The sequence below is a fragment of the Salvelinus fontinalis genome, chromosome 20 (genome assembly GCF_029448725.1).
Source record: "Salvelinus fontinalis isolate EN_2023a chromosome 20, ASM2944872v1, whole genome shotgun sequence".
In the NCBI taxonomy this organism is placed as follows: Eukaryota; Metazoa; Chordata; class Actinopteri; order Salmoniformes; family Salmonidae; genus Salvelinus; species Salvelinus fontinalis.
In genome coordinates, this window is record NC_074684.1 from 28,682,228 (window position 1) to 28,706,040 (window position 23,813).

General features: G+C 41.9%; 1 protein-coding gene across 7 annotated transcripts; it reads right to left on the bottom strand.

Moving 5' to 3' along the window:
- Positions 1 to 1,603: 1,603 nt before the first annotated feature.
- On the bottom strand, positions 1,604 to 23,175 carry LOC129817651 (E3 ubiquitin-protein ligase rnf8-like). Of its 7 annotated transcripts, none has more exons than XM_055873103.1 (10): positions 22,948 to 23,175; positions 19,821 to 19,874; positions 8,845 to 8,973; positions 8,307 to 8,755; positions 7,633 to 7,846; positions 4,714 to 4,803; positions 4,532 to 4,621; positions 4,294 to 4,401; positions 2,279 to 2,483; positions 1,604 to 2,047 (listed from the first exon to the last, which is right to left on the bottom strand). In XM_055873103.1, the coding sequence occupies exons 1-10, from the start codon at positions 23,071 to 23,073 to the stop codon at positions 1,845 to 1,847; spliced, it is 1,668 nt and encodes a 555-aa protein (XP_055729078.1). In that variant the 5' UTR covers positions 23,074 to 23,175; the 3' UTR covers positions 1,604 to 1,844. The 7 variants fall into 7 exon arrangements, with proteins under 7 accessions (XP_055729078.1, XP_055729080.1, XP_055729079.1 ...); XM_055873105.1 differs by lacking the exon at positions 22,948 to 23,175 and adding an exon at positions 20,061 to 22,924; XM_055873108.1 differs by having other exon boundaries at positions 1,909 to 2,042.
- Positions 23,176 to 23,813: the final 638 nt, after the last annotated feature.

Genomic DNA, 23,813 nt, shown 5'->3' on the forward strand with positions numbered 1-23,813 from the left:
GAGACGTGGAGGAGGCCGTAGGAGGGCAACAACCCAGCAGCAGGACCGCTACCTCCGCCTTTGTGCAAGGAGGTGCACTGCCAGCGCCCTGCAAAATGACCCCCAGCAGGCCACAAATGTGCATGTGTCTGCTCAAACGGTCAGAAACAGACTCCATGAGGGTGGTATGAGGGCCCGACGTCCACAGGTGGGGGTTGTGCTTATAGCCCAACACCGTGCAGGACGTTTGGCATTTGCCAGACAACACCAAGATTGGCAAATTCGCCACTGGCGCCCTGTGCTCTTCACAGATGAAAGCAGGTTCACACTGAGCACATGAGCACATGTGACAGAGTCTGGAGACGCCGCGGAGAACGTTCTGCTGCCTGCAACATCCTCCAGCATGAGCGGTTTGGCGATGGGTCAGTCATGGTGTGGGGTGGCATTTCTTTGTGGGGCCGCACAGCCCTCCATGTGCTCACCAGAGGTAGCCTGACTGCCAATAGGTACCGAGATGAGATCCTCAGACCCCTTGTGAGACCATATGCTGACACATGCACATTTGTGGCCTGCTGGAGGTCATTTTGCAGGGCTCCGGCAGTGCACCTCCTTGCACAAAGGCAGAGGTAGCGGTCCTGCTGCTGGGTTGTTGCCCTCCTACGGCCTCCTCCACGTCTCCTGATGTACTGGCCTGTCTCCTGGTAGCACCTCCATGCTCTGGACACTACGCTGACAGACACAACAAACCTTTTTGCCACAGCTCGCATTGATGTGCCATCCTGGATGAACTGCACTACCTGAGCCACTTGTGTGGGTTGTAGACTCCGTCTCATGCTACCACTAGAGCGAGAGCACCGCCAGCATTCAAAAGTGACCAAAACATCAGCCAGGAAGCATAGGAACAGAAGTGGTCTGTGGTCACCACCTGCAGAATCACTCCTTTTTTGGGAGTGTCTTGCTAATTGCCTATAATTTCCACCTTTTGTCTATTCCATTTGCACAACAGCATGTGAAATGTATTGTCAATCAGTGTTGCTTCCTAAGTGGACAGTTTGATTTCACAGAAGTGTGATTGACTTGGAGTTACATTGTGTTGTTTAAGTGTTCCCTTTATTTTTTTGAGCAGTGTATTTATTTCCTGTTTAATGAAAAAATATATATAATTCCACTTTGACAGAGTATTTTTTGAAGATCATTGACAAAAAAATACAATTAAATCCATTTTAATCCCACATTTGGAAAAAGGTAAGGGGTGTGAATACTTTCTGAAAGCACTGTAAATTGTCTTAATATCTTCAAAGATCCCTTTGTGTAAAGGAATTCAAAACCCAGCACAGAGAGAAAGACCACCCATCCGTTTATCAATGAAGAGTGCCGGCAGTATTTCCTGCATTATTGTTGGGATGGTGGCACAATCACACTTCTCTATTTGCCTCCATTGCATTAGCTGCTAGGCAATGTGGCAGTGTGTAAATTGCCAAAGAGTAGGTGGAAGGTGTGATTTGAGAAGTGGAATTTACAAAAAGATAGATAAACCAGTTTCACACCCACAAAAATAGTATATATTTTTTTACTGGCGCCACCTTGTGTCCATTTCTGTGCAGAGACATTGTGACACTTCAAATTAATGAAGAAACTTTATTCTGTTTCAATGGGAAAATAAATGAACACAAAAAGAAAAAGACACTGTTACCAAATATATGAACACTAACGTAATTTAATTGTACAATATTGAGTGCCTTAGTTTCCTGTCAAGGACTGGCTTTTTCCTCTGCACTCCCCACGGCCGTCTGACAACCTTACAGGACAATGCGTGTAACAGAAAAAAGAAAAAAAGTTACGTGAAACACCCAACGTCAAATTGGCTAAAGATCAACATTGTCCACATCTGAATCATCACTGATATAAGATGCAGGGCTGGAGCTCCAAATGACGCTCCCTTCCAGGGAGATGACGGAGCTGAAGCTATCCATGAAGAGGTCACTGTTACTGCTGCTGCTGCTGCTGCTACTACTACTGCTGCTACTACTACTACTGTCGTCGATCACCATCACCTCCTCTGGCTGGGCTGTGTGGAGAGACAGTAGTAGAAGGCACCATGAGAGCCCTTCAGACCCACACTGACCTGGGTCGTGTTCGGTAAGGCACTTGTTGACTAACTTTGATTTGACTTATCACTCACAAACATCCATCCATCCATCCGTCCTTCCATCCATCCACCACATCTTCACCCATGAGTTCCAAGGCTTCCCCTCAACAACTTCATCAAACTTAGGAGTGGGGTGAACGCACCTCTCACCTTTCCTCTCAGTGATGAGCACCAGTCGTCTCTGCTTCATGTCTGGGCTGAGCTGCTCCACCATGCGATCGATGCAGTTGTCCAGCACCAGCGAGCGGGTCTGAGACAGGATGGCCTGCCGGCAGATGGGGCACTCGTCCTTCCGCTTGCGCCACTCACTGATGCAGTGCAGGCAGAAGCTGTGGGCGCAGTTAAGGGTCACTGCCTGTAGGGAATATATGAACAAAAGATCGAAACATAACAGCTCAGATTAAAGGCTCACAGCATTCCAAATTCGGTTTAACCTGTGTTTTGTATCATATTAAAACTGTAAAAGTGTTAGTTTCTGGTTAAAAATAGGACTAGGCGATATATCAAATTGTTTTAGCGCGATGTTCCAAATGCCTGTATTGTATTTTTTTTTTTTTTTATGAGTGTTCTGTGTCTTTTTGGTCTCATCCTTAGCTCCTTCTGTGCACCTTCCCACTTGCAGACACGAAGCCCCTTGCCCTGCCACTCACAACAATGACGAAAGATGACCTTCTTCCTCTCTGACAACAAGCAGTATAAGGGATACATTGGGATTTTGGCACTTTCCCAGAGTCAGATGAACTCGTGGATACCAATTCTATGTCTCTGTGTCCAGTATGAAGTAAGTTAGAGGTCGTTTTTGCGAGCCAATGCTAACTAGCGTTACCATAGACTTCCAGTCATTGCACTAGCGCATGTTAGGAACGACCTTCAAACCTCACGCAGAGAAATAAAAATGGAATCCATGAGTTCATCTGATTCTGGGAAGTAGATTAAGGGCCTCATTGCCAAAATCCCTTTAAACTATTTGCATTGGAGGTTTGGTCAAACAAAAATCAGTCATATGGACACCGAAATGCTTTGACATTATTTTACTGTAACAGTTAAGAACTTAAAAAGGATATCGTTAGAAAGGTTGTGTTTCAACTCCCAAAATGTAGAACAAAGCTGACCCTACTAAACCAAGATTATCAATGAACATGATTGCTCAGTTTGTCGTGCATTGCAGTACTGCTAGCAGCATTTTAGACAGACTTATGTGCTAGCTATCTAGTCCGTTTTATAAAAATGTGCAATGAGCATAAAAACATACATTTAAATGAGGAATTGGCAACTTGTTCTCCTTCTGAGAAATAAGCATCTTCTTCACTAGGTAAGCCACTTGATTTCAATATCTGAAAGTGAACAGGCTGTGTTGTTCAAACAGTTGGAGGCGGACAGGAGGGTGTATTCATAACAGTTCAACTGTTCTACCTTATTATCAAGCAAATGGATCCAAATTGGCAAGACTTTAAATATGAAAGATTAGCTGTCTACTCACTAGCACGTGGGCTTTTACTTAATAGATTTATTATGAGACCTATGTACATTTTCTAGAATGCCTGCTACAAGTTGGTCATTATTAGTGGATGTGCATGGGTCTGGTTACATTTGTAACAAAAATAGCATTTTCATAGAGACTTGAAAGGTAGATCAGTGCTGGGGGCGTCACTAGACCCTGGTTCGATTCCAGGCTGTATCACAACCGGTCGTGATTGGGAGTCCCATAGGGTGGCGCACAATTGGCCCAGCGTCGTCCGTGTTTGACCGGGGTAGGCTGTCATTGTAAATAAGAATTTGTTCTCAACTGACCTACCTAGTTAAATAAAAAGTTAAATAATTAATATTATACACATATATATAGTTTTAAAATCAGCAGGTTTAAACGGGTGGAGTTTTGGCTTGTCCGGTGACATCAACAAACGGTATAAGTTAATAGAAAAATAAAGAGTTCCAAGCCTCTCTGCCAATAACAGATAAAAATGATTTGATATTGCGATAAAAACAGCCGCATTGGGACTTCACCATAAGCTTTCGTTGTGATAACATTGGAATTACAGATTGAGATTACAGTACAGCGTCTTCCAGTCAGTAGCTATACTCCCAAACAGAGATGTAAACTTAACTGTACATGAGACTGTTATTGATATCCAATGGGAACTCGATAAAACGGTCAAAATATTTACCCTAATGAAGAGCTCAGAACAAATGATGCATTGAAGTTCGTTCTCCAGCACCTCCGTCATTTGTGTTACCACTTCCTCCTTTTGAGTTCTCGCCCTCTCCTTCTCTTCCTGCAAGACAACACATTGGTTTGAAACCTCACCAATTTATTTTAATCCAGGCATCTCAAGTGAAGACCGTTTCATTCAAACGAGTTAGGAAATTCAATTGAGTGAGGAAGTCACGCTGAAGGTAGCTTACCTTTGTCACCTCCAGCTCTTTGTCTTTGGCCTTGAGGACGTCCTCGAAGCCTTGTCGAGAGAGTGCAAGTTCCTCTATGACTTTTCTTTGCTATACGGATTGCAACAGATTCAAGATTGGTTACACAAATAATAGAGTTGTCAGGCCTTTAATACAAGAGCTTAATGTTTTATGTTGCTTACCTCTTGCAATGCCTCCTCCAGCTGCTTTTTCAAACCCTTCTCCTCCAACTGTTTTGTCAAACCCTCCTCTTCATGCTGTGTTTTTTGCACCTTTAAAAACAACAAACACATTTGCCAGTGTTAAATTAGTCATCATTCTGGAGCACACCGTGATCATTATCAAATACATATTTGCTCTACTATACACTCAAATACATTTGTGTAAGATTCCTCCTGAAAGGTCTTGTCAAAGTAGTATAATATATGCAGTGCCTTCAGAACGTATTCATAACCCTTGACTAAATCCACATTGCCGTTACAGCCCGAATTCAAAATGGATTAAATGTTTGTTTTCTCTCGCCCATCTACACACAATACCTCATAATGACAGTGTTTTTTGTTGTTGACATTTTAGCAAATTTATTGAAAAAGAAAATGCAGAAATCCCATTTACATACAGTAAGTATTCATACCCCTTTGCTATGACAATCCAAATTGAGCTCAGGTGCATCCAATTTTATTTGATCATCCTTGAGATGTCGCTACAACCTGTGGCCAATTCAATTGTTTGGACAAGATTTAGAAAGAAACACACCTGTCTATAAAGGTCCCACAGTTGAAAGTGCATGTCAGAGCAGAAACTATAGCAATGAAGTCCAAGGAACTGTCCGTAGCTCTCCAAGATAGAATTGTAATGAGGCATACAGGACCAGTCTCAAGTTTGGACACCAACTCATTCAAGGGTTTTTCTTTATTTTTACTATTTTCTACAATGTATAATAATAGTGAAGACATTAAAACTATGAAATAACACATATGGAATCATGTTGAAACCAAAAAGGTGTTTAACAAATCCAAATATTTGAGATTTGAGATTCTTTAAAATAGCCACCCTTTGCCTTGATGACAGCTTTGCACTCTCTAAGCACTCTCTCAACCAGCTTCATGAGGAATGCTTTTTCAGTCTTGAAGGAGTTCCCACATATGCTGAGCACTTGTTGGCTGCTTTTCCTTCATTCTGCGGTCCAACTCATCCCAACCCATGAAGAAACTTTATTCCGTTTCATTGGGAAAATAAATGAACACAAAAAAGAGACATTGGGTTGAGGTCAAGTGATTGTGGAGGCCAGGTCATCTGATGCAGCACTCCATCCATTTCCTTCTTGATCAAATAGCCCTTACACAGCCTGGTGTGTTTTGGGTCAATGTCCTGTTGAAAAACAAATGATAATCCCACTAAGCTCAAACCAGATGGGATGGCATATCGCTGCAGAATGCTGTGGTAGCCATGCTGGTTAAGTGTGCATTGAATTCTAACTAAACCAGACAGTGTCACCAGCAAGGCACCCCCACACCTCCATAATTCACAGTGGGAACCACACATGCGGAGATCATCCATTCACCTACTCTGCATCTCACAAAGACACGGTGGTTGGAACCAAAAATCGCAAATTTGGAGTCGGACCAAAAGACAGATTTCCACTAGTCTAATGTCCATTGCTTGTGTTTCTTTGCCCAAGCAAGTCTATTCTTCTTATTGGTGTCCCTTACTAGTAGTTTCTGTGCAGCAATTCAACCATGATTCACACAGTCTCCTCTGAACAGTTGATGTTCAGATGTGTCTGTTACTTGAACGCTGAAGCATTTATTTGGGCTGCAATCTGAAGTGCAGTTAATTAACGATTTCTGAGGCTGGTAACTCCAATGAACTTATCCTCTGCAGCAGAGGTAATGCTGGGTATTCTGTTCCTATGGCAGTCCTCATGAGAGCCAGTTTCATCATAGCGCTTGGTTTTTGCGACTGCACTTGAAGAAACGTTCAAAGTTCTTAATTTGCTGGATTGACGGACCTTCATGTCTTAAAGTAATGGACTGTCGTTTCTCTTTGCTTATTTGAGGTGTTCTTGCCATATGGACTTGGTCTTTTACTAAATAGGGCTATCTTCTGCATACCAACCCTACCTTGTCACAACTGATTGGCTCAAACGCATTAAGGAAAGAAATTCCACAAATGAACTTTTAACAAGGCACACCTGTTAATTGAAATGCATTACAGGTGACTACCCAATGAGCTGTCATCAAGGCAAAGAGTGGCTACTTTGAAGAACCTCAAATGTATTTTGATTTGTTTAACACTTTTTTGGTTACTACCTGATTCCATGTGTTATTTCATAGTTTTGATGTCGTCACTATTATTCTACAATGTAGAAAATAGTAAACAAAAGAAAAACCCTGGAATGAGAAGGTGTGTCCAAACTTTTGACTGGTACTGTATAACTGGGAAAGGGTATAAAACAATTTCTAGAGTAATGAACATTTAAGAGCACAGTGGTTTCCATCACTGGTAAATGGAAACGTTCCAACAGGACAACCAAGCATACAGCCAAAGCAATGCCGGAATGGCTTCAGAACAGTGGCCCAGCCAAAGCCCAGACTTGAACCCCATTGAAAGACTTGAAGAGTGCTGTTGATTGCCACTCCCAATTTAACTTTACAGACTGTGCGAAAATCCACAAATCCAGATGTGCGAAGCTGAAACAGATACCCAAGACGACTGAAAGCTGTAAACGCCTCCAAAAAGGTGCTTCTACAAAGTATTGAATGAGGGCTATGAATATTTATGTAAATTTCATATTTATGCATTTCATTTTCAATATACATTTAATATAATTTCTAAAAACATGTTTTTACTTTGTCATTATGGGCTACTGTGTAGATGGGTGAGGGAGGAAAAACTATTCAATCCATTTTGAATTCAGGCTGTAACACGTGGAATAAGTCAAGGGGTATGAATAATTTCTGAAGGCACTGATCACAACAACAAAAAATAATAAGGCTAGCAACGGGGTATAGGTCTGTAAATTTTATGTGATTGGAGGATAATCTTATAAAAAGCAGGAATTCTGGATGAATCCCTGATATCCCCTTACTGAGGCTCACCTCCAGGCGGTTCTCAGTCTCGCTGATGGACCTCTCCAACAACTCCATCCTGTGCAGCTGGCCCCTCAGCATCTCCAGCTGGCTCTGCAGCTCCCTCACCTGCTCCTCCCGGTGAGGGTCGTCCCTCTGTCGCCGCCCCTCACCCTCCAGGGCCTCCACCCGCCGCTGGGTGAAGTTCATCCGCTCCAACAGCACCAGCATGTTCTGGCTGTACCTAGCAGCCAATCAGTACATTTTTGTTTTTCAGTCTGGATGTTAATAATGAGAACACCTGGCCTTTTCTACAAATCTGTCCTCCTTTCTTCTTTCATCGTGCTGATCTAGGGTTGCAAGATTTTGCTAACTTTCACAAAATTTCCCAGGTTTTCCAGAAATCCTGGTCGGAGGATCCGGATTTCCTGCTTATTCCCTACCGACTCCAGAAATCTTCCTAACAGGATTTCTGGAAAAGTTACCAGAATTTTGCAACTCTTTGCTGATCAAAATAATTGACCTGGTGAAAGCCAGCCTAATGATGAGCTTCCATCATATTGTTTCACCTGTCAAGTCTTTTCCAATCAGTGCTGACAAGGAAAGGAAACGAGGACTGATTTCTAGACAATTGAGAAAGAGACATTCTTTTATATAGAACCTGCCCAATATGTTATAAATGTAGCAGCAGGAGACAGACGTACATTTGCAGGCTGGACAGATTCCTGCTAGGACTGCTGGGTCTCTCTATAGGCGAGTCCAGCATCCAATGCTGCCGCACGCTGGGCCCGGCCTCCTCCCGTACCCTGGTCCCTGGCCTGTCCCGGGGCTCGTCTGTGGGGCAGGGCTGGCCCTGGGACTTTTCTGTGGCAGAGTGGCGGTAGAGCTTGGATTTAGATGAGGTTGAAGGCTCCAGTTCAGAGTTAAATTTCCTCTTCGTCTTCTTGATTCTGGATGTGGCGCATGCCCCTTCACTAGGTCCCGTCACTAGATAGGGTTTGATGTCCTCGAGGCGCTGCCGAACAAGTATGTACTCATACTCCACTTTGGTGCCGACGATGGGCACCCCCAACTTTATCGAGTCCCCAAGCCTCAGCGGGTGAGCTTTGTCCACAGGAATTCGTTCTCCATTCACCCACACACCATTAAGGCTCTGGAAAAGGAATAAACTGCTCAAACTTTTTTTTTTATATAATAAAAACACCATTTCATTTTAAAATTGGATATATGGAGAAGCTGTACCTTCTTATCGGTCACCGTCCATTGGCCTCCGTCTCGTTGCTTGAACATACAGTGCATTCTGGATATCATTAGGGGGCAGCTTGGGGACACGAGCTGGTGAGTGACATTTAAGCCACGTCCAATTGTGACCTGAGACAAGAATGGAGCTTAGGGCATTTCATTCACACAGTAGCTGGTTATACTTTTTTTGCATAATGTTTACAATACTATTTATTTGCATAGAGTAGAATTAGAGTCCCTAGTTCTCTGTATGATAGAATAACATCACTAGAACATTTCTCTATGTGACATCTGGCGACCCGCCATTCAGGGCAAGTCGGGCCAGTTTCGTATGTTATTTTAGCATTAATAGATGTAATATCAGTTTGCAAACAATGTAAAGCCACATACAAAAATGGTCTCTTTTTCTTGAGTAAAGCATCTCCAAAATGCAGGTGTTTCAACCTAGCTCAGAGCTTCTATGGTGGTGGAGTAGCAAGTGCAAAATATGGAGCGTAAGGGTTGGTAACAAATCAAATTTGATTTGTCACATACACATGGTTAGCAACTGTTAATGCGTGTAGCGAAATGCTTCTGCTTCTAGTTCTGACAATGCAGTAATAACCAACGAGTAATCTAACCTAACAATTCCACAACTACTACCTTATACACACACACAAGTGTAAAGGGATAAAGAATATGTACATAAAGATATGAATAAGTGATGGTACAGAACAGCATAGGCAAGATGCAGTAGATGGTATCGAGTACAGTATATACATTATATTAAGTGGCATTGTTTAAAGTGGCTAGTGATACATTTTTGATCAATTCCCATCAATTTCCATTATTAAAGTGAGCTGGAGTTGAGTCAATATGTTGGCAGCAGCCACTCGATGTTAGTGGTGGCTGTTTAACAGTCTGATGGCCTTGAGATAGAAGCTGTTTTTCAGTCTCTCGGTCCCTGCGTTGATGCACATGTACTGACCTCGCCTTCTGGATGATAGCGGGGTGCAGGCAGTGGCTCGGGTGGTTGTGGTCCTTGATGATCTTTATGGCCTTCCTGTGACATCAGGTGGTGTAGGTGTCCTGGAGGGCAGGTAGTTTGCCCCCAGTGATGCGTTGTGCAGACCTCACTACCCTCTGGAGAGCCTTATGGTTGTGGGCGGAGCAGTTGCCGTACCAGGCGGTGATACAGCCTGACAGGATGCTCACGATTGTGCATCTGTAGAAGTTTGTGAGTGCGTTTGGTGACAAGCCGAATTTCTTCAGCCTCCTGAGGTTGAAGAGGCGCTGCTGCGCCTTCTTCACAACGCTGTCTGTGCGGGTGGACCAATTCAGTTTGTCCGTGATGTGAACGCTGAGGAACTTAACTTACTACCCTCTTCACTACTGTCCGGTCGATGTGGATAGGGGGGTGCTCCCTCTGCTGTTTCCTGAAGTCCACAATCTTTGTTTTGTTGACGTTGTGTGAGGTTATTTTCCTGACACCACACTCCGAGGGCCCTCACCTCCTCCCTGTAGGCCGCCTCGTCGTTGTTGGTAATCAAGCCTACCACTGGAGTGTCGTCCGCAAACTTGATGATTGAGTTGGAGGCGTGCATGGCCACGCAGTCGTGGGTTTATAGGGAGTACAGGAGGGGGCACAGAACGCACCCTTGTGGGGCCCCAGTGTTGAGGATCAGCGGAGTGGAGATGTTACCTACCCTCACCACCTGGGGGAGGCCCGTCAGGAAGTCCAGTATCCAGTTGCACAGGGCGGGGTTGAGACCCAGGGTCTCGAGCTTGATGACAAGTTTGGAGGGTACTATGGCGTTAAATGCTGAGCTGTAGTCGATGAACAGCATTCTCACATAGGTATTCCTCTTGTCCAGATGGGTTAGGGCAGTGTGCAGTGTGGTTGCGATTGCGTCGTCTGTGAACCTATTGGGGTGGTAAGCAAATTGGAGTGGGTCTAGGGTGTCAGGTAGGGTGGAGGTGATATGGTCCTTGACTAGTCTCTCAAAGCACTTCATGATGACGGAAGTGAGTGCTACAGGGCGGTAGTCATTTAGCTCAGTTACCTTAGCTTTCTTGGGAACAGGAACAATTGTGGCCCTCTTGAAGCATGTGGGAACAGCAGACTGGGATAAGGATTGATTGAATACGTCTGTAAACACACCAGCCAGCTGGTCTGCCATCTGGGCCTGCAGCTGGGGATGCCGTCTGGGCCTGCAGCCTTGCGAGGATTAACACGTTTAAATGTTTTACTCACGTCGGCTGCAGTGAAGGAGAGTCCGCAGGTTTTGGTAGCGGGCCGTGTCAGTGACACTGTATTGTCCTCAAAGCGAGCAAAGAAGTTATTTAGTCTGTCTGGGAGCAAGACATCCTGGTCCGCGACGGGGCTGGTTTTCTTTTTGTAATCCGTGATTGACTGTAAACCCTGCCACATATCTCTTGTGTCTGAGCCGTTGAATTGCAACTCTACTTTGTCTATAGTGATGCTTAGCTTGTTTGATTGCCTTGGAGGGAATAGCTACACTGTTTGTATTCGGTCATGTTTCCGGTCACCTTGCCCTGGTTAAAAGCAGTGGTTCGCGCTTTCAGTTTCTCGCGAATGCTGCCATCAATCCACGGCTTCTGGTTTGGGAATGTTTTTATAGTTGCTATGGGCACGACATCGCCGATGCACTTTCTAATGAACTCGCTCACCGAATCAGCGTATTCGTCAACGTTGTTGTTAGACGCAATGCGGAACATATCCCAATCCACGTGATCGAAGCAGTCTTGAAGCGTGGAATCAGATTGGTCGGACTAGCGTTGAACAGACCTGAGCGCGGGAGCTTCTTGTTAAAGTTTCTGTCTGTAGGCTGGAAGCAACAAATTGGAGTCGTGGTCAGCTTTTCCGAAAGGAGGGCGGGGGAGGGCCTTATATGCGTCGCAGAAGTTAGAATAACAATGATACAGGGTTTTACCAGCCCTGGTAGCACAATCGATATGCTGATAGAATTTAGGGAGTCTTGTTTTCAGATTAGCCTTGTTAAAATCCCCAGCTACAATGAATGCAGCCTCAGGATATGTGGTTTCCAGTTTACATAGTCAAATAAAGTTCGTTCAGGGCCATCGATGTGTCTGCTTGGGGGGGGGGATATACGGCTGTGATTATAATCGAAGAGAATTCCCTTGGTAGATAATGCGGGCAACATTTGATTGTGAGGAATTCTAAGTCAGGTGAACACAAGGACTTGAGTTGCTGTATGTTGTTATGATCACACCACGTCTCATTAATCATATGTTGTTATGATCACACCACGTCTCGTTAATCATAAGGCATACCCCCCCGCCCCTCTTACCAAAAAGATGCTTGTTTCTGTTAGCGCGATGCGTGGAGAAACCAGCTGGCTGCACCGACTCCGATAGAGTCTCTCGAGTGAGCCATGTTTCCGTGAAGTAAAGAACGTTACAGTCTGATGTCTCTCTGGAAGGCAACTCTTGCTCGGATTTCATCAACCTTGTTGTCAAGAGACTGGACATTGGCGAGTAGTATGCTAGGGAGTGGTGCGCGATGTGACCGTCTCCGGAGCCTGACCAGAAGACCGCTTCGTTTGCCCCTTTTACGGCTACGTTGTTTAGGTTCGCCGGCTGGGATCAGATCCATTGTCCTGGGTGGAAGGTAAAACACAGGATCCGTTTCGGGAAAGTCATATTCCTGGTCGTAATGATGGTGAGTTGACGTTGATCTTATATTCAGTAGTTCCTCCCGACTGTATGTAATAAAACCTAAGATTACCTGGGGTACCAATGTAAAAAATAACACGTAAAAAAACAAAACACTGCATAGTTTCCTAGGAACGCGAAGTGAGGCGGCCATCTCTGTCGGCGCCGGAAGGACGTGTCAAGTGGATGTTCTCTAGTTGCGCCGTGATTGGCTCAGTGTTCTGCCACTCATTATGGACATTACCTCACCTCAATCTACGGGTAGAGCTCGAAAATTCAAGCCCCTTGAATGCTGCCATAGAGTTACATTAGAAGTGCACATCCAAGAAGCCTCAAGGTCATTTGCCACAGATAAAATGACATCAATTCAGTTTACATCTACCGTAGCCTTGATTGGACTTATGTCCAACCTCATACTCCTAAAATCTTAGCTAGCAAGCTAGAAAAGCAGTCATCGTCCTGAATAAAGTCGACAATCTACTGGCAAATCCTTTTCAATCCTTGTCATATGAAGAGAAATTACAGATAAAACGTATCAGTGCTCATCGGCAATAAACATTACACAACAAGCTGGAAATCTCAAATACAACAATGAGTGGAAGGAATCAGTGGCTAACTGCAAGCGTTGCAAAGCAAATCACTAGCCTACTATTAAGCGGAGTGGGTGTGTGGTCCAAGTCTGGGTTAAAGGGTCTCTTTCCTAAACTTAAAATAATAAACATGCAACACCATTGGCCATAGAAGGTTGAATACATTGGCCATGCTGTTAATCCAGCATGACTTCTGCCGTGTTCAAAACACTTGGAAACTCGGAATTGGAAAATCTCCAGACTTCGGTGAGTTTAAGCCAACTGGGAACTCTGGGGGTGGGAGAGCTCCAAATCGGGCCTCTTTCTAGAGCGCCGGCCTGAAGATCACTGACGTCATGATTCAACCTTGTTTATGTTGTGTAGTAAGCTGTCAGTAGCCCATGTGCCTCCCCCTAATAATTTGTTGCACTACATTAAAAGTGCTGAACAAATAGTTATTAACTACGTCTGTCCTAGCTCGCTTATTGTCTTAACCGAAATTACAGATCGCCTCTTATTCAATCGACACCTTATGCCATAATTTGTACATCAATTGTCAGTAGAAAACACATTTGTTTAAGCAGGTCAGCCATATCAGCTATGTTTTTTCATAAGGCAGAAAATGAGGCTGAATGAACTGTTTTGCTGCCAGACAAGGCTACGCTAGAAGCCAGGTGTAGTAGTGGTAAGGATTCACTCCATGGTGCTGAAAAGTAAGCTCTGCTGTTGGGACAGCTTTATGTAGGCTCTAACAGTTTGTGGGCGCGGTTCGCCACCGTTATAGTGCAATTCAAGTATTGTTTAGTGTTGTGGCTTTGCTGGCATGCAGTGGTGAATTGAGCATGTAAATCTTGGCGGGGCAAACGCCCACTTTTATGCATGCCAACAAAGCCACGACACTAAACAATACATTAATTCCACTATAACGGTGACAAACAGTGCCCACAAACTGTGAGCCTACATAAAGCTGTCCAAACACTAGCACTGCTACACTTGACCAAATAACCTAGTTAGCTAATAAAAGTTTATAATAGTTTTCCTATTGATATCTGGATCCTGTGTCGCAGTTAGCATTAACGCTTCGACCGCTGATATATGTCCCGGGATCCATGCTCAAACAAGGTGGTACCACATTGACAAAGGATCTAGCTTAGCTGTTAGCTATAAAGCTAGGCAACCTGGTCTACTTCTGCTGGATAGCAAGCCCGCTAAGCAGTTAGCCCTTGTGGCTAGGGCGGCACGTCGATTGTCTTGGGCTTAGGACAACTTAGGATTTCTAGAGTGTTCTCCTGCCGGCGTCATTCATTTTACGGAGTGAATAGCGGGCTCGCCCTACTATTAGTACTTCTATGCCTCAGAAAAAAGACGAGGATCATATCTGTTAGGCAGTTACATGAACTCATGAAGAAGCAGAAAGTATAAGGAAACTATACTTCAGCAGGAAAATAACTTTAAAGCTTCATACAAATTTGGTATTTTATTAGGATCACCATTAGCTTTTGCAAAAGCAGCAGCTACTCTTCCTGGTGTCCACACAAAACATAATACAGAACGACATAATACAGATCATTAGACAAATGATCATGGAGTCTACCAACAAACGGCTGGAGGACCTGACTAAAGATGTACAAGACATTAACACAAGCCTTCAGTTCACACAGAATGATGTGGATGTATTGAAGACAACATAGGATACACTTCCCAGAAACTGTTCCTCTATGCAGAATGAAGTCACCACAGTCAGGGAGGGCCTCCAGAACATGTCTGGGAAGGCTGATTACATGGATGGACAATCGAGGAGAAATAATCTTGTAATACATGGTATCCAGGAGAAACAAAGTGAGACACAGGCTGAATCAGAGGAGAAAGTATGAAAGCTGTTTTCCGAGGAGCTACAATTGGATCAACAGGTTGAGCTGGAACGTGCTCACCGGTATGGGAAACCAGAGGGCCCTGGTGGTGTCAATGGAAGCAGACCCAGGCCAATTGTAGTGAAATTCCTCAGGTTCAAGGACAAGCTTGCAGTCTGAAAAATCCAAACGCATCAATGAGGATTTCTCTGATGCAATCCGTCAAAGAAGAAAGGAACTAATACCAGCTATGAAGGCTGCAAGAGAACGAGTTGACATAGCATACCTGAGGTATGCTAAACTGATTGTTCACCCTCACTCCCAAGGAGTTCTTCTTTTGAGGCTGCCGAGATCTCTCTATACATGGATACAATTTGTTCAGGAGGGACAGAAATAGATATGGGGTGGAGTTACAGTTCACATCCAGAGTCATATTCAAGCAAAACAACATAAGGACTTAATGTTGAATTGATTAGAGGCACTTTGGGTACAGGTGCATTTACCACTGTTGGAATCAGCTAAACTTTGATCATTGAGATAGTAAATGAATAATAGGAAGTGAAAGAGACTGGGTTATGTCAGAAGTTAATGGTTCTGAAGACAGATGGCTTCGGAATGTGAGGAGAGCAACGTGTGGAACAGGGGAGACAGAAGGACATCTGTGGATTAGATGAAGGAGGGGTTGAGGTGAGGACAGATTCTCTTAACTTCTTATGGCTGAAGGGGCAGTATTGAGTAGCTTGGATGAAAGGTGCCCATTGTAAACGGCCAGCTCCTCAGTCTCAGTTGCTAATATATGCATATTATTATTAGTATTGGATAGAAAACTAAAGTTTCTAAAACTGTTTGAATTAAGTCTGAGATTAACAGAACTCATATGGCAGGCAAAAACCTGAGAAGTTCCACTTCCTGTTTGTATTTTTTCTGGGGGTGCCATATTTTCAACCAAACTCTTATTCAAAATACAGAGACATATGGATGAGTTTTCACTTCCTACGGCTTCCACTAGATGTCAGCAGTCAATAGAACTAAGTCTGATGACTCTAATGTGAAGGGGGGGACGAAGGAGACAGAATTTAGTATGAGGTGCCATGCATTCAACACGCGCGTTCACGTGAGAGGCAGCTCTGTTCCATCTCTCAATTGAAGTCGATGTAGTTCTCCAGTTGGAACGTTATTCAAGATGTATGTTAAAAACATCCTAATGATTAATTATGTACTTAGTTTGAAATGTTTCTTCGACCGGTAATATCATTTTTTGAAGTTATCCGATATAACGCTGACCAGAATTAGCGTTTGGATATGTAAACCAGACACGCTAACAAAAGAAGGTATTTGGACATAAATAACAAATTTTTCCGAACAAAACAAACATTTATTGTGGACCTGGGATTCCTGGTGTGCTTTCTGATGTAGATCAAAGGTAAGGGAATATTTATCATATATTTTCTTGTTTATGTTGATGCCATCTTTGCGGCTGTGGTGTTTTACTTTTGAGCGCTTTCTCAGATTATAGCGTGGGTTTCATTTTCCGTAAAGTTTTTTTGAAATCTGACACAGCGGTTGCATTAAGGAGAGGTATATCTATAATTCCATGTGTATAACTTGTATTATCATCTATATTTATGATGAGTATTTCTGTTGAAACGATGTGGCTATGCAAAGTCTTGATGTTTTTGCAACTAGTGAATCTAGTCGCCTCAATGTAAACTCAGATTGATATAAATATGAATTTAATCAAACAAAACATGCATGTATTGTGTAACATGAAGTCCTATGAGTGTCATCTGATGAAAATAATCGAAGGTTAGTGATTAATTTTCTCTATTCTGTTTTTTGTGAAGCTATCTTTAGCTGGAAAAAATGGCTGTGATTATTGTGGTTTTGTGGTGACCTAACATAATAGTTTGTAGTGCTTTCGCTGTAAATCCTATTTGAAATCGGACACTTTGGTGGGATTAACACAAGATTACCTTTAAAATGATATAAGACATGAATGTCTGAGGAATTTTAATTATGAGATATGTTTTTTTTTATTTGGCGCCCTGCACTTCGACTGGCTGTTGTCATATCGATCCTGTTAACGGGACTTCAGCCATAAGAAGTTTTTAAGGCAGTAATAAAGGTTTGTTATCCTGTTAGCCTCTATATTAGCTTCCCGTGGAGACAAACTAAGGATTGGAGAAGGAGTGTTTTAAGTAGGATGTACAACTGTGAAGTGAGAAATGTTTTGCTGTCCGATTACAGCTGTACAGAACCTTTGGGAAGAATTAAACTTGGTTAAAGGTTTTCTAGTGTCCGTGAGTTATTTACTCTGAAAAATAAGAACCTAACACCACATTAGAAACATATACTAGTTGGTTGCTGCTATAGGGCACCTAGTGCTGATGTGAAATATCTTGATGTAATATGCGAAATGTTGGATTAGATATCTGATGAAAATAGGTAAATATATTTTTGGGGAGAACACCAACTGCCAAATAAGAAACACACTTCTGTTGCCAATGTATGTAACCTGACCCAAGTTATGACATTTACAACAGCAGGGGTGGAAAAAGTACCCAATTGTCACCTTGAGTAAAAGTTTTGATACCTAAATAGAAAGTTACTCAAGTAAAAGTCACCCAGTAAAATAATACTTGAGTAGAAGTCTAAAAGTATTTGGTTCTAATTAACTTAAGTATCAAAAGTAAAAAATAATTTCAAATTCCTTTTATTAAGCAAAGCAGATGGCACCATTTTCTTGTTTTTAAAATGTACTGATACTCCAACATGATTTACAAACAATGCATTTATATTTAGTGAGTCTGCCAGATCAGAGGTAGTAGGGATGACCTCCTGTTCTCATAAGTGCGTGATTTATAATTTTCCTGCCATGCTAAGCATTCATCATGTAAAAAGTACTTTTGGGTGTCAGGGAAAATGTATGGAATAAAAAGTACATTATTTTCATTAGGAATGTAGTGAAGTAAAAAGTTGTACACATTTATAGTAAAGTCATGTACAGATACACACCAAAATACTTTTGTACTTTAAAGTACTTTTACACTACTGCCAACCAGAACGTTCACTAATAGGTCCGTTATCACATCATCAACTTGTATCGATCACATTTTTACTAACATGGCTGAACATTGTTCTAAAGCTGTATCAGTGCCACTAGAATGTAGTGATCATAACTTGGTTGCACTCACTAGGAAAACAAGCTACCGATGGTCCTACAGAGGGTTCAATCAGGGATTGAAAAGGGATTCAATCAGCACAAAATAAATGTGTGAAGGGTGATGGGGAAAAACTGGAAAATGTTGAAGGCCATTCTGGGTAGGAATTCTAACATGTCTGCCTCTGTTGAATCAGAGGGTATATTCATTACAAAACCACAACATCGCAAACTACTTTAATATTTTACAGGCAAAGTGGAAAAGTTGAGGAATGCTATGATTCCAACTGACGGCTCCATGTCATACACCCTAATAAAAGATTGAATCATGACGGAGAGGCAATGCATATTTAAATTTCACCAAGTATAAAGGGGTAGAAAGGATGCTGTTGTCTCTCACCTGGTACAGATAATCTTGACGCCAAATTGCTTAGAGTTACAACTAACCAAAAACCTACCCCAATCTCTCAGTGCTTGATGTATGGGGTGTGCACAGAAGTCTGGAGAGAGTCAAAGGTTATTCCACTAAGGATTAAAAAAATCTGCATTCACTCACTGGTCCTAATAGTCGTCATATAAGCTTGCTATCTGTGTTGTATCTGTAAAAATCAAGGATTATTTCTCAAGTAATGGTCTGACAACAGGTTTCCAGCACGCATACAAAGGGCATTCTATAAGTACGGCCTTAACACAAATGACAGATGACTGGTTAGAGTATGGATGACAGGAAGTTAGTGGGTGCAGTGTTATTTGATTTCAGTGCTGCTTTTCATGTAATTGATCACTAACTGTTACTAGGTAAACTCAACTGTTATGGTTTTAAGTCTACAGCTCTATCCTGGACGGAAAGCCATCTATCCAAGAGAAGGTAAAACATGTTCTTAAATTAGTAGATTTTCAAACAGTAAAGATATACACTGTAGTGTTTCTCAAGGAGGCTGCCTAGGCCCACTTCTCTTCTCTAGCTTTACCTTCAGTAATGAACAAAGCAAGAGTGGTAATGTATGCTGATGACTCTACAATGTATAGCGAAACATCAGAACGTAATGAGCTAACAGATGTACTGAGTAGTGAACTAAGAACTGATGTGAACAAATAGGTGTTGAACATTTCTAAAACTAAATGTATTGTATTTGGTTCAAGATATGCTTGCTGATGAAACCCAATTGAATTTGTCGATGAATAGATATCATGTAGAGCAAGTGAAATAAACAAAACTACTAGGCGTCATGTCGGACTCAGCTTTACAGCTTTATCATGGTCAGAACACATAGATAATATTATTAAGATGGGTAAGGGAATTGCTGTTACAAAGAAAAAATTCAGAGTACGTAACATATAGCACTCAATCAGGTGATTCAATCCCTAGTCCTATCACACTTAGAGTACTGACTGTCCAGTTATATGGTCATCTGCAGTAATAAAAATATTAAAAAATATATTTAATATTAAAAATATTAAAATCAGGGCTGCCAGATTAGCCCTATCGGTATGAATATTATCCAAATGCACCAGAATCTCTCATGGCTTAACATTGAAAACAAATTACTATCCAGTCTTCGGATTTTCTTTTTAAACAGTTTTTTTTTCAGGCCAGTTAGTACATACTAGTGACATGCATAACCAACAAACCAGACAGGTAATTCAGGGCACTTAAGACAGTGGTTACCAAACATTTTATAGTCCCGTACCCCTTCAAACATTCAAATTCCAGCTGCGTACCTCCTCCTGCACCAGGGTCAGCGCACTCAAATGTTTATTTTTTGCCATTGTAACCTGCCACAAAAACACAATACATTTATTAGACATAAAAACTCATTCTTATGTCACAACCCAGCTTGTGGGAAGTGACAAAGAACTCTTATAGGACCAAAGTGTAAATATAATCAATAATTTTTCTCTATATTTAGCCATCTTACATATAAAACTTTATTTGTTCATCGACAATTGTGAATAACTCACCACAGGTTAATGAGAAGGGTGTGGTTGAAAGGATGCACATAACTGGAGAGTCAGTCTTAAATCATTTTCCATACACAGTCTGTGCCTGTCTTTAGTTGTCATGCTAGTGAGGGCTGAGAATCCACTCTCACATAGGTTGTGGTTGCAAGGGGTATCAGTGTCTTAACAGCCGATTTTCCAAGGCAGGATACTCTGAGCGCAGCCCAATCCAGAAATCTGGCAGTGCCTTCGGTTAAATTAAATTTTCACAGAACAGCTTGTTGCAATTTCGATGAGGCTCTCTTGTTCAGATATCGGTAAGTGGACTGGAGGCAGGGCATGAAAGGGATAACGAATCCGGTTGTTTGTGTAATTCGTTTCGGGAAAGTACCTGCGTAATTGCGCACCCAACTCACTCAGGTGCTTCTTCTTGAAAATAGTTGGAGTCCCTGTAATCCTAGATTCAGATCGTTCAGGCGAGAAAAAACATCACCCAGATAGGCCAGTCTTATGAGAAACTCATTATCATGCAAGCGGTCAGACAAGTGAAAATGGTCAGTCAATGGTCAGTCAATACCCTTGATGACCAGCGCACTTCTGTATGTTGTAAAAGCGTTATATGGTCGCTGTCCATATCATTGCATAGTGCAGAAAATACACGAGTTCAGAGGCCTTGCTTTAACAAAGTTACCCATTTTCACTGTAGTGTCCAAAACGTCTTTCAAGCTGTCAGACATTCCCTTGGCAGAAAGAGCCTCTCGGTGGATGCTGCAGTGTACACAAGTGGCGTCGGGAGCAACTGCTTGCACGCATGTTACCACTCTACTATGTCTCCCTGTTATGGCTTTTGCACCATCAGTAGAGATACCAACATGAGCAGCAGCTACATTTGGCTACATATGGACAGTAAGTAGAATTCCCGTGAGAGAGTAACGGTTAATTAGATTGAATGTTAATTATTTGATTAGACTACCTGTAATTGACATTGTGTTGTTATTTCGCTGAACTCTAGAAGGTTTAATTTAATTTCTGGCAGTGAAACATTGATACACAGGTAAGAAAAAAATCATCACTCAAATGTATAGCCCCGTTGAACAATATAAATGGACCGTTTGAAAATGTGAAGTAAAAAAGAAAGTGAATGTCATTTTTATTTGGCATACCCACGACAGGCATTGCACGTTTGGGAATACCCGATCTAAGACAACCCAAGGACAAATCTCCTTTATAGTTTTATATAGAGCCATAGCTGAATGTTGCTCTTTACCAATCCATATTTCTCAGGCAGAAAGTAAAGCCCACCTTCAAGAAAGAAAAAATTAAGTTCTAATGCGAGAAACAATATGACTGGACAGGAAATAGATTGTCTATTTGTTAAACGTTTGTAAAGTAATTAGCTAATGAGGATCCTAATAAAAATTCACAAATACACACCCGGCTATCAGCGAAGCCTTGTCTAGCAGTGAACTAGTTCATTCAGCCTCTTTTACTGCATTTGGGAAAAAACATAGCAGAGCCCCACCTGCCTTGAACGACGGGTCACCACTGCTGGCATGAATCTAAAATGTATTTTTTGCTCCACCAAGATTTACATGCTAAAATCACCACTGGTGACATGTATTGTATGTAAGGGTTGTAATGTAAAAACAATGAATTTGTGTTTAGTGAGTCCGCCAGATCAAAGGCAGTAGTGTGACAAGCGAATGACAAGGGATGTTCTCGATAAGTGTGCAAATTGGACCATTTTCTATCCTGCTAAGCATTCAAAATGTAACGAGTACTATTGGGTGTCAGGGAAAATGTATGGAGTGAAAAGTACATCATTTTCTTCAGGAATGTAGAAATAAAAGTAGTCAAATATAAATAGTAAAGTACATATATCCGCCCAAAATACTTTAGTATTTGAAAGTATTTTTACCACTGTTAAGAGCCAATTGTATATTTTTCCTCCCGGAACAGCATTGTTTAATCATTATGAAAGACAAACACGGAGATGGAGGAAGCTTGTCATGAAGTGCTAGGCGTCTTATGACATGTCTAACGTTACATAATTATACCTACGGCTTTTATGGAGGAACTTTGAACTCCCGAGTTGGTTTAATGTTGGACCTTGCCAAACGTTAAACTTGTGTGTGCAGAGCAGCACTAGAATAACAAACACGTCTTACCGTTTTGTAGTTAGTAAATCCAATGTGAAACGTGATAACTATAGTACCCTTTACTAGCATTGAAAAAGTAAATTTTCTAAACATCCAATATAATTGTAACATGTTTCGTAAACAGGTGTATACTAACAGTGAAATGCTTAATTACGGGCCCTTCAACAGCGCAATATACAATAATACAGAAAAAACACGTATAGTAACACGAGGAACAAATACACAATGAGCAATGATAGCTTGGCTATATACATGGGATACCAGTAAGTTACCAAGTCAATGTGCAGGTGTACGAGGAAATTGAGGTAACGTTACAGGATAGACAATAAACAGTAACAGGATAGACAATAAACAGTAGCAGCGTATGTGATGAGTGTGGAAGGGTGTGTCGAATGTGTGCACGTGTAATTTATGAATTAAACTAGTAACGTTGTCAGTACTAGGCTACAGTAACCTATGCTTCAGATGGTAGCCTACACTGTACACACCCATTGGCAAATATAGTATTTCCAGCTGACAGATGCTGGAATAAGTTTGAGTGACAGAGGGCTTTGCATACTGAACAGGTCTCAGCCCTTGACTACCATTTCGCATTCAAGAGGGATTTAGCTAACACTCTAGGTAGCTAGCTAGCCAGTAGGTTGAGGTTCAACTTCAGCAACAAACAGCTAACTATTTAAAATGTACATACATGTATGTTTGATTCGCAGCTACATTTACTAACGGCTAACTATCGTTAGCTACTGTACCTCTGTATTCTCGAACAAGCGGAGCCAGTCCAAATCTTTCCCGACTCGTGTCAAACACCATACTAATTTATTCGCAGATTCATCTTCCTCAGCTGTAGAGAAATTTGAGCTTTCTATTTGGTCCATTTTACAACATATTACAGCCAGATAGCTGAGCAAAATATGTTTCGTTTTTCCTTCTTAGGGGGTGACAGAGTCTTCAGAGGAAAATAAATCACGTGACTTATATAAAAAAAGTCCCACAATGCCTCACTCCAAAACTTGTTGGGTTTCCACTACTTACCCAAGCCACAAAGTCAACATCGTAAAACTTAATTAAAACAAACATTTGCTTTTCTGTCTCAATTTAAGGTTAGGGTTATGCATAAGGTTAAAAGTGCGGTTAATTTAAGTGTTAGGTTTAATATTACATTTTAAGAAGATACATTTAAGAAATGGGCGGGGTTTATAACTTTGTGGCTGTGGTAATTAATGACGACCAACCTTTTTCTTCATGTCTGGACCATTGATTGTTCTGGAAAAGGGCTCCAACAAGTCGATCGCGAGCTCGTCAAACAATTCTGAAAGTGCATGTATGGCATAAACAAATCTCACAAGTATCAGACACCTCAAGCTCCCGGCTACTATCCAATCAAATCCACATTGACATTATTAAACCTATTTAGCAACAATAGGCCTAAAAAGTCAAAGGTAACACATCTGCCAATTAATTGTATAGCAACATTGCCCCTGTAAGCCAAATCAAATGAATGATAAGCTTGGAGGGTACTATGGTGTTGAAGGCTGAGCTATAGTCAATGAACAGCATTCTTACATAGGTATTCCTTTTGTCCAGATGGGATAGGGCAGCGTGTAGTGCATCGTCT